Source organism: Prionailurus bengalensis, chromosome E2 (assembly GCF_016509475.1).
Source record: "Prionailurus bengalensis isolate Pbe53 chromosome E2, Fcat_Pben_1.1_paternal_pri, whole genome shotgun sequence".
Classification (NCBI taxonomy): Eukaryota; Metazoa; Chordata; class Mammalia; order Carnivora; family Felidae; genus Prionailurus; species Prionailurus bengalensis.
In genome coordinates, this window is record NC_057352.1 from 435612 (window position 1) to 452677 (window position 17066).

Genomic DNA, 17066 nt, shown 5'->3' on the forward strand with positions numbered 1-17066 from the left:
GGAAATTGGGATTATCTGGGTGGGCTCAATACAATCACAGTGTCCTTATAAGTGAAAGAGGGAGGCAGATCAGAGAGAGATCTGAAGCTGCTAGGCTGCTGCCTTTGAAGATAGAGTGTGCTGGTTCAGTCAGTAGAGCGCAGGACTCTTGATTTTGGGTTTGTGATTTTAAGCCCCACGTGAGACGTAGTTACTTAAAAAATAAAATAAAATAAAATAAAATATGAAGATAGAGGAAGAAGCCAAGGAATGCAGCTCAAGAAGATGGAAAAGCTAGGGACATTCTCTCTTGGAGCCTCCAGAGAAGTTAGCCCTGAGGACACTTAATTTTATTGAGGCAAAATTGATTTCAAGACTCCAGGCCTGCAGAACTATAAGATACTTAATGTGTGTTGTTCTAAGGAACTCAGTTGGTGGTAATTTGTTGCAACAGCCAGAGAAAACTAATACAGACCACCAACCTGTTCTTGCCTGACCAAGTCCCCTCCTTCCCTGAGTGGGCTGGGCTATGACTGCCCAGTGACCCAGCACACTGCCCCCAGCCCCTGTGGGTGACGTTGACACCTGGGTGTGCAACAAGAACTGGTCTGGGAAGACACTCCCTTCAATGTCCTGATGTTCCCCCTCTGGCTTTCCACCTGGAAGGAGCAGCTTGTATCAAAAGGAGCTCTGCCGACATGCCTAGATCGGGGTGACTGGGAGACAGTTGGGCCTGGAGTGCCCATAGGCATTCCTGGGCTGCCTCTTTGTCACCTGCAATGCTGTCACTCCCCAGAATACTATTTGGCCCCCCTCTGTATGCCAGGCACTGAGGACACAGATGTAAACAAGTCAAACAGGAGTCTCCAGCCCCGTAGCAGTCATTTTGCTCTCTGGAAAATGCTGGATTCCCACCCACAAAACACAGAACCCCAACCCTGGGCAAAGTGAGACAGGATGTGGGCTCCAGGACCCGGGGGAAAAGAAGGCCCGTGTTCAGTTTGTGTAGCAGGCGGCTGCCATCTACCCTGCAGTGACATTGGCAGGGAAGGTTTCTGAGAGGAGGAGGACAGGAACCCTGCAGGCTGCCGTCCACAGGGAGGGCTGAAGCTTCACCTAGGGGAATGGCAAGGATGCCAAAAAAGGTTGATAGAGCCCTGGAGGAAGAGGTGCAATAACTGAGTGCAGATGGGGGTGATGGAGGTTCTAGAACCTAAGGTGGCCAGGATACCTGCCAGTAGGCCAGGGAGATCCAGGAACACCCACCCCCAAAATCATGTGACATTGACCTAGAGGGCAACCTTAGCCTCTTTAAGCCTAGGTGACCAGAGCTGCCCCTACAGCATTTCAGGAGGGTCCCAGAAGCCATGACCCATTGGAGTTGTGGAGGCTCCCATTGCAAATTGGTACTCGGGACTAAGTGGGAGCTAGTCTTTGAGGCTCAGGGTCTATCTGTCCCTCCTAAATCCTGGCCAGGCCCCTGCTGCCCCTCCAAGCTCAAGTCCCAGCTATGTCTACAGAGAGGCAACACAGGACCAGCATGGAAACAGCTGGATGCCACCCAGACCCAGCCTGTATGCAGCAGAGTGGAAAACTCCACAGCCTCGGTAGGGATTGGTGGGGGAGGGAGGAGGGGGGAGGGGGAGGACTACAATGGGCTGGGCCAGACCATGGTCAGAGACTAACAGCAGCAGCAGCTTTGCCTCCAAAGATGGGGGGCCCCAGCAACCTCCAGTGAGTCCCAAGGGTGGGTAAATCAGAGCCTTCAGCCCCAGCTGCTTGCTGAAGGTGCTCCCCCAGGGGTCTGATGACTGGGGGTACACTTAGTCGAGCCCTGTGATCAGGGCTGATGGTGTCCCTAGCAGGGTACCTGCACCATTCTGGTCAGAGGGGCTCTCCAGGTGGACTGCCACGAGGGATGAGGATCAAGGGTACTTCCCACTGGATCCTAATGGAGACCAGGCTTTGGAGTGGCTCCCAGCAGGACCTTTATAAAGATGGGGATCAGGGCAGCCTCAGCTGCCGGATGTCCACAGGGATTGGGGTCATGGGTGCTCTCTGAGGGCCCCTTGTGGGAATGAAGGCAGGGGGTAGTCCTTGAGAGGGTCCCTGTTTTGTGGTGATGCTGTCTGGAATGATCCCACCAGGCCTCCTTCTGGAGAAGTGGGCAATCGGTAAGGGATGCACCTTACCAAGGCCTCCACGAGAATCATGGCAAGGGGTCCTGGCAGGGCCCCATCAGAGTGACACGGAGGTCCCCAGGCCTGAAGATAGGACCCGGAGCACAGATGCGTTTACTGCGGCCCCCACACCCTCCTCGCGCCCCGTCCCCGCGGGGCCCAGCCGGGCCCAGCCCCTGCCCTCCACGTGCGGCTCGGGGCCCTGGCCGGCGTCCCTTCGCCCTCCGCCGTGTCCTCGGAGCCCCCTTCGGGCTGCGGCGCGTCCTCCGCAGCCCCCGGCAGGGCAGTGTCCAGGTCACGGCCCGTGGGGTGCGGCGTCCAGGCGGGGGTCCAGGGCGCCCCGGGCGCGGGCCGCGGCGGGAACCAAGAGAAGCCAGGCGCGGGGGCGAGCGCCACCAGCTGGGGCCGCGCGGGGCCGGAGGAGGCGGCGTGCGGGATGAGGAAGAAGATGTATACGCCCGACACCACCAGGCCCGCGGCCACCAGCACAGCCAGCGCCACGGCCGCGTTGAAGGCCCAGGCCGGGCTGCTCAGAGAGAGGCGGCGGGACAGCGGGCGGCCGAGGCGCAGCGGCGGCGGCAGCGGCGGCGGGCGGGCGGCGCGGGACTTGCGCGGCCCGGGGGGGGGCGGCGGCGGCCGCAGGTAGAGCAGGCCGCGGCGGCGGTCGAAGCGCACGGAGCCCCGGCGCGGGGTCGGCGCGCGCGCCTCGCGGGGCAGCAGGCCAGGCTGCGTGGGCAGAGCGGGCAGCCCCCGGCGCGGGGCCAGGCGCGTGGGCGCTCGGCACACGGGGCACGCCACCGCGTCCCCGCCGCCCGCCGTGGCCAGGGACAAGCGGGCCAGGCACTCGAGGCAGAAGACGTGGCCACAGTCCAGGCGCTTGGGCAGCTTGAACTCGCCGTTGAAGGGGGACACGCAAATGAGGCACTCCACGGGAGACGCGGGGGACAGGATGGGGCCCGAGCTCGGGCTGCCGTCCCCTTCTTCCTCCTCCTCCTCCTCGCCGTCGTCTTCACCCTCCCCCCTGCCCGGGGAGCGTGGCACAGAGAGTGAGCCCGGAGAGCAGGGGCCTGAGCCTTGAGCGGCCCGGGGGCGGCGGAGCCAGGGTGGCCGAGGGCAGGGCATCCGGACGAGGCCTGAGGGGAGAGGCGGTCAGCCAGGGAAGGAGGTGGTGGAAGAACGAAGGTCAGGGGCTGGCCCAACCTAGAGCAGGGGCATTCAGAGAAAGGGTGGTTGCCAGAGCCAAGGAGCAGAGGATGGGAAAAGTTAGCGACTCTCTGGGTTGGAGCAGAGGAAAAGGGTGTCCGAAGTAGGAAGTAGAAGATCAGGACCAGGGAAGGAGGGGGGCAGGACAGATGAGACGACGGAGGATTGGGGACAGGGACAGACACTGGGATGGACTCAGGGGGCCCAGTAGATCCTAAGCTACAGACTCAAAAGGCCCCAGAGAGGATAGCAGAGAGGACCTGAGTCACCAGGCAGGACCCTAGGCAATGAGGAGGATCCAACACCAAGAGGAGCAAAGAAGGGGATGCCCCCACCCACCAAAAGAACTGACTCCAGGAGAGGAAGATGAGGGAAGATGACACCCAAACTTCAGGATTGGAGCCCAGCAGCACAGAGCAATGTTGGAAGCCCAACAGGTGACAGAGGGTCCCAACTAGACAATGACAGACCCCAGCTGACCTTTGGGCTCTTCCTACCTGTGGATGCCTCCTCCCTTTGGCTGGCACGTCCCTTCCAATTCTGACCCCAGTCCTCTGCCTACCAGCAATTGCATACTAGGTGCCCCTCCCTGCAGGAGGGTGCTGCCTTGGTACCACTCCCTCCAGATCCCAGGTTCCCAAGGTACCCACCAGACCTGTTTGACTGCCTGCCCCGCCCCCCCAGACAGGTCCCTCCAGCATGAACACCAAGCCTGACCTTGGCCGGATGTTGGGGGCGGCAGGTGAGGGATGGCAGACTGACAGGGCAGGGAGAGTCTGGCCTTGTGGGTGGGCAATAATCTCCCCCCTAACATCCCACACCCCTGCAACCAAGCCTTCAACACCTCAGGAACCCACTTCCCAGCCACCTAGTACAATCAGAAGCCAAGTGTGGCAGTGGCTCTACAGGATGCCCAGGATTGGGTTGCAGTGTTGACCACCCAAAATGACTGGGGAGGCAGCCTGGAACCCCTGGGGGAACCTGGCCAGAACCAAGGAACCTCTGGAGTCCCGGGGTGGAAGGTGGGCAGACACAACAGTGGACTGGACAGAGCTGGCCCCTTTCAAACAAGCAGACAGGGGGCTGGAAAGTGTTGTGGCCTTGGATTCTTCTCCCTGGAGCTCCTTCCAGGGAACATGCCTCTCAGGATGGTGGGCAGCCACCCAGCTATCATGGACAACCACCAAGCCCCTCCCCAGACTAGAGTGACATCTCTGCCAGGACAACCCCACCCGTCTCATTTCCAACATCCACGGAACACTCCAGGTGGCCAGGCTTGCACCCCGGGGTGCCATGGTCCTGAGTCAGTGGTGCTTCCTGGACAGAATATTTCCCTGGTGATCCCAGGTCCCCACAGACCAAAACACATGCCAGAAGTGTGGGCAGCTCCTCAGGACACTGCCATCCCCACTCCAGTTCCTGGAGCCACACAAGGACAGACACTGGCACAGGTGGGTGAGGCTGCCCCAAGAGCAGACAGATTTATTGGAGCCATAGCCAGGAGATCAACGGTTGGACTTGGCCACACGTTCCAGCTCATCCTTCTTCTTGATAGCATAGGAATTGGAAGAGCCCTGCAAGGAAGTAGATGGTTAGTTTGGAATGTTGGAAGAGCCTTTTCTTGAACTGACCCCCACCCCAGTGTCCTCACTCACCTTGGCTGCATTGATGAGCTCATCTGCTAGGCACTCAGCAATGGTCTTGATGTTCCGGAAGGCGGCCTCACGGGCACCTGTGCACAGCAGCCAGATGGCCTAGGGAGCACAGGGGTCAGTTAAGCCTGGGGGCAGGGGTGCCCCCAAAGCAGATAGGACCACTGTCCTCCAGTACTCTGTGATCCTAACAGATGTCAGTTACCATTTTGCCATCCACTGGCCCACTGAGTCAAGACACAGCAGGAGCCCACAGGCTGCCCAGGTGGCATGCTGCCTATCTGGGATCAGACCAAGGGCCACAAAAACAAGCGTAGACACAAAAGCTCCTGATTACAGGAGATTTGAAACCCACCACCCCAGGGAAATGCAATGCAGTGTGTGCTCTTGACCTGGACCTCCGATTAAAAATGGACAGTTATTATAGGGGCACCTGGGTGGCTCAGCTGGAAAAGCATCTGACTTCGGCTCACAGTTCATGAATACAAGCCCCACAATGGGCTTTCTGCTATCAGCGCAGAGCCCAGCTTGGGATCCTGTCTCCCCTTCTCTGCTCCTCCCCCACTCATGCATGCATTCTCACAAAAACAAAGAAACATTAAGACAGGCACCTGGGTGGCTCAGTTGGGTAAGCGTCCAACTTCAGCTCAGGCTATGTTGTCACAGTTTGTGAATTAGAGCCCTGCATCAGGCTCTCTGCTGTCAGCACAGAGCCAGTTTCCAACCCTCTGTACCCTCTCTGCCCCCCCCCCCCCCAGCTCTCTCTAAAATAAACATTAGAGTCACCTGGGTGGCTCAGGCATCCAACTTTGGCTCAGGTCATGACCTCACAGTTTGTGAGTTAAAGCTCCACAAAGGGCTCTGTACTGACAGCTCAGAGCCTGGAGCCTGCTTCAGATTCTGTCTCCTCTGTCTGCACTGCCCCCTGCTCCCCCCGCCCTTCCCCTGCCGCTGACTCGTGCATGCTCTAAAATAAACATTTAAAAAAAGAAAGTAAACAGACAACTGTAAGATATGCTAGGGACAGCTGCAGTGACTGGATGATCAGATAATTCTACCACTGTTAAACTCCTTGAGGATGATGGTGGGGACAGAATATCCTTGTTCCTAGGAGACATCCACTGAAGTGTTAAGGGGAAAATGTTTACAATGCCTGCAACTGATTCTCAAATGGTCTGTGAAAAAATATATACCCATACATGGTATGTAAAAATACACTCAAATGAAACTGTGCCTCAGGCAACTGTTGCTCAGGGAAGGGGCCAGAGCCAGAATCTGCCATCAGAGGAATGGAAATGCAGGAAAGCTTCCTGGAGGAAAGGCCACTTTGAGTAAAACACACAGGCAGGACAAACCTTCCCACTTGCCAATCTGCCCCAGGCAGAACCACACCGGAGCCCAGTGGTGTTCCCGTCAATCCATATGTGCTTAAAGCCCCAGGCCCACCTGATTCACACGGCGCAGGGGGGACACGTCGACAGCCTGACGCCTCACTGTTCCAGCTCGTCCAATGCGGGTTGAGTCCTCCCTGGGACCGCTGTTAATAATCGCATTCACCAAGACCTGCAGGGGGTTCTAAGAGAAGGCAGCCATGAACCTGACACCCAACCTACATCCCTCCCCGGTGTCCTCACTCCTAAAACTTGGCAGACCCCGGCATGCTTGTCATGGGGTAGCTGTTGGGTTTATGGTGTACTAAGGGCACTCTCTGCCTCATCAGGCCTCAGAGCCCTACCTCACCAGTGAGCAGATGGATGATCTCGAAGGCATGCTTAACAATGCGCACGGTCATGAGCTTCTTGCCATTGTTACGGCCATGCATCATCATTGAGTTGGTGAGGCGCTCCACAATGGGGCACTGTGCCTTGCGGAAGCGCTTGGCCGCGTAGCGTCCTGCACTGTGGGGCAGGTACTTGGCATACTTCTCCTTCACCGCAATGTAATCCTAGGGCAGCAGGGAGAGAGGATGGAGGGATCATGGTCAGGAACAGGATGGCCAGGAACCAGAAGGACTGAGCACCACCTCTGGATAGCCCCTGTCCACCTGTGGGGGCTTGACTGTGAGGCCCGTGTGCCACAAAACAATAAATCCCCAAAAAGTAACTTTACCAAGTCACTAAAAAGAGTGTTTCCCTTATAATAGGAGGAAGGAAGATGGAAAACCAAGATTACAGCTCATGATCACATTAAAAAAAATTTTTTTTTTACATTTATTAATTTTTGAGACAGAGCACGAGTGGGGGAGGAGCAGAGAGAGAAGGAGACACAGAACCTGAAGCAGGCTCCAGGCTCTGAATTGACAGCACAGAGCCCAATGCGGGGCTCGAACTCACAAACTGTGAGATCATGACCTGAGCTGAAGTCAGACACTTACCAGACTGAGCTATCCAGGTGCCCCTCATGATCTCATTTTAAGGTGCTCCTTGGGGTGCCTGGGTGACTCGGTCGGTTAAGCTTCTGATTTCAGCTCAGGTCATGATCTCATGGTTCATGAGTTTGAGCCCCATGCTGGGCTCTGTGCTGACAGCTCGGAGCCTGGAGACCACTTCGAATTCTGTGTCTCCCTCTCTCTCAGCCCCTGCCCCACTTGCACTCTGTCTCTCCCAAATATAAAAGTAAACATTAAATAAAGTGCTCTGCAAACTTTGCAGCATAGACATTTTAAATCAGAACATTCTTTGTATAAGGGCTGCCCCACACACTGCAGGATGTTTAGCAGCATCCAGTATGCTAGTAACACCCTTCTCAGTTTCAACACCCAAAAATGTAAGCCAACATTGCCATCTGTCCCCTAAAGGAGGTGGGGGGAAATCACTCCAGAGAACTACTGTTTCAAAACAGTTATTTGGGGCACCTGGGTGGCTCAGTCAGTTAAGCGTCCGACACCAGCTCAGGTCACGAACTCATGGTTTACCAGTTGGAGCCCGTGTCGGGCTCTGTGCTGACAGCTCAGAGCCTGGAGTCTGCTTTGGATTCTGTGTCTCCCTCTCTCTACCACCTTCCCCACTCTCTCTAAACACACACACACACACACACACACACACACACACACACACACACACACACACACACACAATTATTCGTCAATCTCTCCTATATACACATGTATCATTTCTAAAGAAAATGTCTAGAAAATACCAAAACGTTCAGGGGTGTTGGAATCAGAGGAAATACATGTACGTGAAGACGACTATTGTCAATTGTTCCGCTATGAAATACACCCAAAGATCATTCCATCACTTATACTCGCAACACATATCTACCACATATGACCCACAAAGACTAAAATATTTGCTATCTAGCCCTCGCAGAACAAAGAAATGAAGGAAAACAGAACTACAAAACATCTGGGGTGAAAAACAGGACCGAATCCTCCATGAGGCACAGTGCCTAGATCCCATGATGTATAGAAACAACAAAAAATGTTTTCGTTTCTTTTAAAATGAAAAAGGAATAAAAACAATCCAAACCGTATTTGCCTTTATACCAATGAAATTACAAAATATAATTTCTTTTTAACGAAAGGCCCACAAAAGTCCTAATGAGGCCCAGCGTAAAACAATATAGGGGTTAAGAAACTGGGAGGACTCCCACTGATTTCCTGATTTCAAAACCTACTACAAAAATACAATGATCAAGACAGTGTGGTACTGGCTTAAGGATAGATTTACAGAACAGAAAAGAATTGAGTCCAAAAATAAACCCATATATAGCTAGGCTCAACTTATTTTCAACGATACTAAAACCATTCAATAAGGGAAATATTCTTTTCAACATATGGTGGCATTCAGACAAACTTATTATAATGTATAAAAGATTTAACTTAAGACAACTTATAGCCTAAATTTGCTAAGTAAAATGCACAAAACTCTAAAAACAAAAACCAAATAGTGTTGGGACAACTGGATTTTCACATGCAAAATAATGATCCAAAAACAAACAACAAAAAACCCCAAAACACCCACACAAAAACCCTGTGGGATGTGATGTGACCTCTGAGAAAGGAACCATCTTGTGTACAGATGAAAAGAACACAAGGAAAAAATGGACATGTAGGTGTGATGGTCCAGGGAGCCCTCCTTTACCTGTCAGGTTTTCAACTTTACAGCTACAAGTTTCCAGGGACCCCTCCTGAAAGAATCCGTGTGTGCCCCAAAACCCAACTGGGTAGCACAACCACCACACAGCCCCCTCACCTGCAAGGAAATGTCATTGATCTGCACATCATCGGTGCTCCATTTCCCAAAGAGCTTGATGTCAGGGGTCTCTGCCACTGCAGGTGCAGCTGTCTCCCACTCCGTCATCCTAGGAACAGACTGTCAGAGCCCAAGCACACCCACCACTGTGAGACTAACCCACAACCTGTAAGTTGGGAAGTTATGTGGAACCAAGAAAGGCTGTAAACATCCGGGTCCATCTTTCTGAGTCTTAGGAGAACCAGTTAGCTGTCAGCAAGAAACAGCTGTCTCTCACCAAGGAGAGCTGGTGGCAGGCCTGGGTCAACAGCTGCTGCGCGGGCCCTATCGAGACAGTAGATGCCAAATACCGTAACATTGCACCCGCTCAAGTTCAAATCCCAGCCACGTCATTAACGAGCTCTGCCACGCTAGGAGTGTCAAACTAATTTAGACTCTGCTCCCTCTTCCATAAAATAGAACCGTTTATCTGTCATCAAGATCACTACACGAATTCCGTGCATAATCAAAGCAAAGGCTACCGCTCGTGTCCGACACCAAGGGGGCATTTGGCAAGCACCAAGGGGCTGCTACTAAAGAGAAAACCGTGTATATGCCACAAAGTGCATCACGCATATAAAAATAACAGCAACGTCCTGTTGCCTGCAGGGGCCAAACCACTACATCCGAGCCCTGCTGCAGGGTAAGCTACGGAGGTAGCGGAACGCCAAAGAAAGAATAACTTTCCTTCGCCTCCGCGTTTTCTCAGCACATTTTCCAGAGAAAGGAAAGAGCCCACCCCCCAGGGAAGCCCCGGGCCTCGTGGATCGATGAGGACTCCCCAAAAGATCCTGAATCGTCCCTCGGACCCCCAACCCCGCGGCCGCCTCACCTGGGGGCGCAGCCGGGGAGTCACAATCGCTCGGCGTGCACCACGCGCTGCCCTGGCACAGACAGGAAGAGACCGCGAGTCGCGGGCCGACGCTTTTAACTAAGGTGAAAACTTCCGGGTCAGCGGGGACAATGCGTGCGCAAAATGACACGGTTTGTTCAACGGCCAATCCGGAACAAGAATGTGAAGGCGCCTGCTGGGCCAAGGGAAAACCGTAAATCCTTTGCGCACGCGCACTTGCGGAAGCGGCCCCATAAGCGTGCCTGGCGGCTGTTCTAACCTTCAGTACTTTCCTTCTTGGGGCGGGGTGGCGGGGGGAGGAGGGGGGGAGGAGGGGCTTGCACAAGCTCAGAGAATTCTCTGAGGCCAAGCCGCCATGTCTAGTGACGGCGGAAGTCAGGCTCGCGCTCTCCACCGTGTTCCGCCGCGGGCTCCACGCCCCACCTGTCGCCGGTTTTGAGTAGGGCATCCAGTTCGGTACCCCTCTCGCTCCTCGTCCAGGTTACAGTCGCTTCACAGGCACGCGCTCGCTGTAGGCTCGGGAAGGAAGAGTGAGCCTGGTGGTCACGATTGCCCTCCGCTGGTCCTGCCCCCCCCACGTGCATGCGCGAGCCCCTCTCCCAGGTCGGCCTCCCCCACGCTTGCACGCCCGGGGTTGCTGCGGGCCTGAGCCTCCCAGAGGAGACCCTTTCCGGTTTGACCTCTCTTCACCCCATGCCAGGGTACCCCCATCATTTGTCTTCGACCCCTGCAGCTCCAGCCGCCTCTTCATAGCTTGAGGGTAGGGGAGGAGCTCCGGACGTGGGACCAGGTGCTGTGCCCAGCAGGTGGCTTGGGGGGCAAACCCCACTGTTTGATGCATCTCGGCCATGCGTTGATGCGAGATCAATGGACGGGTGCAGGGGGGTCGGCACGGGTAGTGGGTGCCCCACCCTTGACCATATGGCCAACTCGAAGATCTTGTGCCGGCCCTACACATCCCCCTCCTGTTTGTCGCCTCCTAAACCTAGACCCTGGAGTCTAGCTGGGACGTGGACTTGTTTTGGTTGGCTTGCCAGAGGCAGCGAACACTGTGGTTGCTCACCCAAGCTGGCTGGTGGGAGGATAATGGGGCAGCATGGAGCTCCTTACCTCCTGATGAGGTCTCTGCCTCCAAGGGGATGTTACCTCTAGCCAGACCCCAAAGGGCCCAGCCACTTGACCGAAGGAGTCCTGCATAGATAGATCTCCAGTGACCCACTTGCCCACCACCCTGTGAGCAAGCTTATAGTATGGGCTCAGTAGCTGTTTGTTTACCGATTGTAAGGGCTCTGCCCCTGCCCCTACCCCAATTTCGGGAGTGTTTTAGACCAGAGACTCTGGGCCTCCTTGGACTGTTGCCAGTCACAGTTCATGCCATTGTTCAGAAGGACATACCCTGAAAGTGGCCTAAGCAGGGGGTTAGATCCCAGGCTGCAAGGGGGCACCAATATCCCGAGCCCCTGCAGCCTCTGGCCCTTGTCGCTTCCCTGTCCTGGTGCGTGCAAACAGCAGCCTTGGGCCTACCACTGGGGTCTGTGGGGGATGAGGAGGGGATAAGTGAACTCCTACCTGGTCCTGGCAGAATACTTTGTGATCCTTAGGGGCCCTACCTCGTCCTGCGGTTAGGGTTTCTGGGGAGGTGCTAGCTGGGGAAAACAGGGAAGCTGAGAGGCAGAGGCACCAGTTACCCTTGCACTCAGCAGGATCCAGAGGGAGGCTCCCAACCCTGCCCCTTTCTCCTCAGAAGCTGAGAAGGCACCACCCCCTAAACCTCAGTTTCCCCCTTCAGCATAGAAATGAGAACAGAATCAGACAAGGCCAGTTTGGATCCTGTGCCCTGGGCTGCTGGTGGTTACTTGATAATGGACGTCTGTATAGAACTTGAAAGAGTGGCCTGCTGTGCATTGGAGAGCAGGAGGGAGGTCTTGCCATAAAACCCCATGGGGTGGGAAATAGCAGGGGGGATGGTCACCTTGCATAGCTAAAATTCACAAGAGTCCCTGAGACTGACTCCAGTGAACTGCATTGAGCCTTTAGGAGAGACCCAAGGTGGAGCCAAGACTCCTGGCAGAGGACAGAGATGTGCTATCCCCTCTCAGGTAAGGGGCCTGTGTAAAGGGCGTGGCAGGTGGCCAGACAACTTTCCTAGGATGCAGGCTCCCAGGTCTGTGACTTTGGCACAAGCCCCAGTCCACTGACCTGACAATTTGAGGGAGTTGGGTTCCTCTTGTGGGACTCCCACTTCCTCTCTAGTAACCTGCATGACCAGGGTTCTCACTCCTGAAGCTCTGTGTATGTGGCCAGTGAATGTAGTGAGGTGCTTTCCTGGTGCTGCTCCCAGCATTAGCCCTGGTGTGTGGGGCAGTGCACTTAGGCAGCAGGGTTCTATAAAAACGGGGAGGGCATGCAGATCTTCCACAGACCCTGTAGCTAGCCCCCATCTAAACACACCCCCAATGCCAGTACCCACCTTCAATTGGAGCTCCAACCCCCTGAGTGCAAGCAGACTCATGCCTGCCTCAACAGCAATAAGGCCTTTGTGTGGTGGGCAGAAACCGGATAATTCATTCTGAGGAGAGGCCCTTTCTGTGGAGCCAGAGCAGAACTTTTTTGCAGGAGCTTGAAGCTCCTTCAACAACAGTGCACCCATGGGCACGAGAAGTCCCAATTTTGTAATCCTCATCGAGCACCAGAGGACCCGGCAGTGAGAAGCCCCAGGGAGTGCACGGGGCCTTCGGCCATTGGTGGAAATGGCTCACTCACTGGGGCACCCACATAGCCAGCGGTTGCACTCCTTCGTGTGCGGCAACTGTGGGCAAGTCCTTCGTGTGTACCTGGGTAGGCACATGGGCAGCGGCCCTCCAAGTGCTCCTCAGTGACTGCTCCATCCATCATCCTTCAGCATGGTAGGTTCCACACAGGACTCCATACCGAGCCCTGACTTTGTCCCTGGGCAGGGAGACAGAACACCCTGAGCAGAGCATTCAATGTCCAGATACCCAGAGCATCAAGAAAGGGAGTGGGATAGGCCCAGTGCCCCCTGAGACACACACACACACAGCATGAGCAGAAAGTTGGGGCAGTCAGGATGGGTTGCTGGATGCCATACATGAGGTGAATCAGCTCAATAAAATTAGATGTGTTTATGTGAGGCAGGAGCCACGAGATAACGAGCAGAAGATGAGGGTGACATAAATGGGTGGGGAGGCCTCACCAGCCCATCCTGAGCAAGCAGGGTTAGCGTCACCTTTTTTGGAGCTGGGGGTTCTCAAATGGGGCACATATTAGAATCAACTGTGGAGTTTTGACACACATGCTCGAGCCCCAACCCAGAGGTTCCAGCGATTTCATTGGTCTAGAGAATAGCCCGCTCACCCAGGCTTTTCAGAGCTACCCACGTGTCTCCCACCCCCAACTCTTGTTCCCCTAGCGAGGCTGCAAATGGCAGATCGTTTCTGGGTCCCGAACTCCCAGAAGTCTGACTGGAAGCAAGGGCTATCAAACACCCGCTTGGCTCGGACAGGCGGCACTGCTCGTTTGTCTGGGCCGCCGTTTCCTGGGCGACCACGCAAGTTCACGCCTCGCCTACTGGGTGTGGATGGCCGCGGTTGCCATGACAGCTGGGAGTCCTGGGGTTGGACAGCCGGGGCGGCGGGACTACGTTTCCCTACAGCCCCCGCGAGGGCTCCGGCTCTCCGGCGGAGGCACAGTGTCGCGACGGCCCGTAGGAAGAGGGAAGAAGGCTTCGTGCTGCGTGCGAGGCGGGGACCGGGGCACCCGTGCGGGCCGACCCCCAAGCTGGTATGTGGCGTTCGGCGCGTACCCGCGACCCCAGCTTGCGAGGCGGGCTCCTCCAGGCGCTCAGCGCGGCCGCCGCCCCCTGCTCCCTCCACACCCTGGCGTGTAGGTCTCCCGGCAGAGGCCGCGCGTTTCCGGTCCGCTAGCCCAGGGTCCCGGCTGGCCACTGCAGGTGCGGCCGTCAGTTCCGGCGGCGGGGCGGCCCTAGTTCTGGCTCCCGCGTGCCCAATCTTGAGTGTGGAGACTGAGGCCCACGTGAGAGGCACCAGGCCCAGGACCCGTCGTCGCGACTCTCAAAATCAAGCCCATATCCTCCGCTTGGCCGACGCGGCCTCCCGACTGCCTCCGGTCCCGCCTCCCGGCCTTTGCGCTTGCCGTTTCCCTTTACTTGTCCCCAGACACAGCGGCTCCTCTTCCTCCTTCAGTCCCAGTTAAGTGTCCCTTCCTCAAAGAGACCTAAGAAGCCATTCTTTCCTACGTGCTGGCGCTACCCCGCGTTTGTTCTTTTTCACCTCACTAATTTAATTTTCCTCCTGTTCATTCACGCCCTGTAAGGATCCCCCGGTTGGCTCCGCCGCATCCACCGACCCAGACACAGTAGATGGCCTGAGAGTGCGGAAACTTCCGTGTCCTCCAGGGCCAGGGCCAGGAAGATGGAGGCACCGTGGGGAGGACAGGCACAGAACGGAGTTTTGTCCGCACTCGGGGCACTCCTGCCCTATGGGGTCATGCACTGCGTGTACAGTGTAGAATAGGGCAGATGGTTATCAGCCTCAGTGGGCTGTGCCCAAGCTCTGAGGAAGGTCAGCCCCACTAACCTTTTTCCAGTGTGCTGTTGTCATGTTCTTCAGGGCTCAGCCTGGGACACGTTCATCTCTCAGCCCCCTGTTTGCCCCAAGGTGGCTGCTTTGTGCCCTGGTCCCATCCACCAGCAGCCCCGGAAACCCATAGAAAGACTGGGTGAGCACTCAGGGTGCAGGGCATGCTCATCCAGGGCAGATGGGAGGTCACTGGGACAGCTGCAGTGCGGGGTTGGGGACAGGCTCCCGGGAGCCCTTGCCGAGCTCAGCATCAGTTCTCAGGTCTGTGACTGAAGGAAGGTCATCCAGGGACAAGTAGGGCAGTTTAAAGGTGTAGATTGGGAGCAGGGCAAGAGAGGCAGGGAGACTCTTCCCTGGTCTGCAGCTTCCATCTGCTGTCTAGTGCTGGGAGGCAGGTTTCTGTCACCGTAGATGAACAGAGGAAGATACCTATGGGAGCAGGGTGTCTGGGGACAGTTCTGGAGATGCCCTGGGTACATGGCTAATGGTTGACCCTCGGTCCCCACATCCTGTAAGTTTGGGGTGCCTTCCTGCTAGGTGGGAGCTGCTCCTTTTTCCTGGGACCACCCAGTCTTACCTGATCCTCTGCATCACCACGGATCAGGAGAGCTCCCACACATAACCCACTCATCCTATGAAGGGTGCTGGACCAGTCTCCATATTAATATTCTGTGGCTGTTATAATAAATTACTACCAATTAGGTGGCCAAAAACAAGAGAAATTTATTCTCAGTTTTGGAGGCCAGAAGTCAAATAAAGATGTCAGCAGGGCTCCACTCTTAAGGCTCTGAGGTGGAAACCATCCCATGCAACTGTCCTGGCACCTGGTGGGTCCATTTGTTTTTTGTTTTTTTTTTTAATTTTTTTTTTCAACGTTTATTCATTTCTGCGACAGAGAGAGACAGAGCATGAACGGGGGAGGGGCAGAGAGAGAGGGAGACACAGAATCGGAAACAGGCTCCAGACTCTGAGCCATCAGCCCAGAGCCCGACGCGGGGCTCGAACTCCCGGACCGCGAGATCATGACCTGGCTGAAGTCGGACGCCCAACCGACTGCGCCACCCAGGCGCCCCTGGTGGGTCCATTTGTAACTTGGGTCATGGCGCCAACACTCAATCTTGGCCTTCTCTTCTCTCTGTCTCTCTCTTATAAGGATTCTTATTTTTGGATTTAGGACCCACCCAGGGAGTTCAGGATGATCTCATCTCAAGATCCTTAACTACATGTGCAAAACTCCTTTCCCAGCTAAGGTACTTTCACAGGTTCTGGGGGTTAGGGTATGGATGTATCTTTTGGGGGTGGGGGGACCATTCAGTCCACTACAGCTTTCTTCGGTGGCATCTGTTCAGTCCTGAGTGACCTGGCACTCCAGACCACCCATCCCGTGGCCTGTCCACTGATTCCTTGGTGATTGGCTGTCTCCAGTTGGCCAGGCTGTCCCAGATGTGTTCTTCAACCCTGGTGGGTCCTTGGCCTCTGGGTCCCTAAGGTTCCAGGAGGTCATGTAGAATGCTGGCCTGGGGACCTGCTCTGGCTGCCAACTATTGTGCAAACCAGGGTATGAGGCCAGCAGCCATGACCCTGTAGGGAAGCATTTACTGGAAGCCCTGGGGCGGAGGCATGGCAGGCACCCAGGTCCCACTCACTGTCCTTCACACCTGGAATGCAGTGACCTGGTGTCCTGTCAGAGAGACCTGGATCCTGGCTAAGAGGCTTCCGGGATGTACATTTGTGGAAGCCCTGGTTCCTCCTCAGGGATGATACACAGAAACCTGAGTGCCTTCCCTCCTGCTGCATGGCGCTCACTGTGGGGCCCCCCTCCTCTCTGTGAGGGGCCAGAGTTCGCTCTGGAGTGACAGCTGTATGAGGAAGAGAGGAGTGATAGTCCCCACATCCGTGCTTATGGCTTCCCCCACAATTCTGTAGTTGGCCCCCTGCAAGGTCAGCCTGATCTTTGGGAGGCTGACCAGGGAACTCTGCAGAACTTTTGGTGCCTAGAGGCAGAGGCTGAGGGGGTGCAGAGGACGCTGGGGAGGTGGGTGGGATGGGCCTGCTTTTCACAGCTCTCTGTGACTGGCATTCACCCACCAAAGGGCGAAGCCCATGCCTGTAAGAGGCAGAAGCTGAATGCTGTGCGTGGCAGTGGGAGCCAGTGGTTAAACTGAGTGTGGAGGACACGGCTCCATGGTCAGACAGAGCGGGGCACACCCTGTGTCCTGCCCTTGCCAAGTCACAGCTTCCCACCTGTAAATCAGTGCTGGCAGTGCCCGGGGGCTTGAGACACCATAAAGCATCACCCCGTGCTCCAGCTTGTGGCCCATCACGTACAGCAGATGTGTCTAGCT

The 17066-nt window shown here is 55.8% G+C and overlaps 2 protein-coding genes and 1 long non-coding RNA gene across 3 annotated transcripts; all 3 read right to left on the minus strand.

Annotated features, from left to right (window-relative positions):
* Nucleotides 1-303: 303 nt before the first annotated feature.
* Nucleotides 304-4698, minus strand: RNF225 (ring finger protein 225). The gene is made up of 2 exons (XM_043600027.1): nt 3860-4698; nt 304-3292 (listed from the first exon to the last, which is right to left on the minus strand). Exon 2 carries the CDS (start codon nt 3279-3281, stop codon nt 2274-2276), a length of 1008 nt encoding a protein of 335 aa, XP_043455962.1. The 5' UTR covers nt 3282-3292; nt 3860-4698; the 3' UTR covers nt 304-2273.
* Nucleotides 4699-4814: 116 nt separating this feature from the next.
* On the minus strand, nt 4815-10209 carry RPS5 (ribosomal protein S5). Its single transcript, XM_043600032.1, has 6 exons — nt 10082-10209; nt 9211-9319; nt 6750-6959; nt 6461-6589; nt 5018-5116; nt 4815-4936 (listed from the first exon to the last, which is right to left on the minus strand). The coding sequence occupies exons 2-6, from the start codon at nt 9316-9318 to the stop codon at nt 4868-4870; spliced, it is 615 nt and encodes a 204-aa protein (XP_043455967.1). The 5' UTR covers nt 9319; nt 10082-10209; the 3' UTR covers nt 4815-4867.
* A 2429-nt stretch (nt 10210-12638) lies between these two features.
* Nucleotides 12639-14029, minus strand: LOC122494683. The gene is made up of 2 exons (XR_006300250.1): nt 13926-14029; nt 12639-13051 (listed from the first exon to the last, which is right to left on the minus strand). It is a non-coding gene; the product is annotated as an uncharacterized LOC122494683 (long non-coding RNA).
* Between the last annotated feature and the right edge of the window lie 3037 nt (nt 14030-17066).

Coding starts and splice junctions, on each gene's coding strand:
- RNF225 (XM_043600027.1), bottom strand. CDS start 3,281: ATGCCCTGCCCTCGGCCACCCTGGCTCCGCCGCCCCCGGGCCGCTCAA.
- RPS5 (XM_043600032.1), bottom strand. CDS start 9,318: ATGACGGAGTGGGAGACAGCTGCACCTGCAGTGGCAGAGACCCCTGAC. Junction 6,590..6,749: donor TCCATCTGCTCACTGGTGAG/GTAGGGCTCTGA, acceptor GCCTTCTCTTAG/AACCCCCTGCAGGTCTTGGT. Junction 5,117..6,460: donor CCCTGCGCCGTGTGAATCAG/GTGGGCCTGGGG, acceptor TGTGCTCCCTAG/GCCATCTGGCTGCTGTGCAC.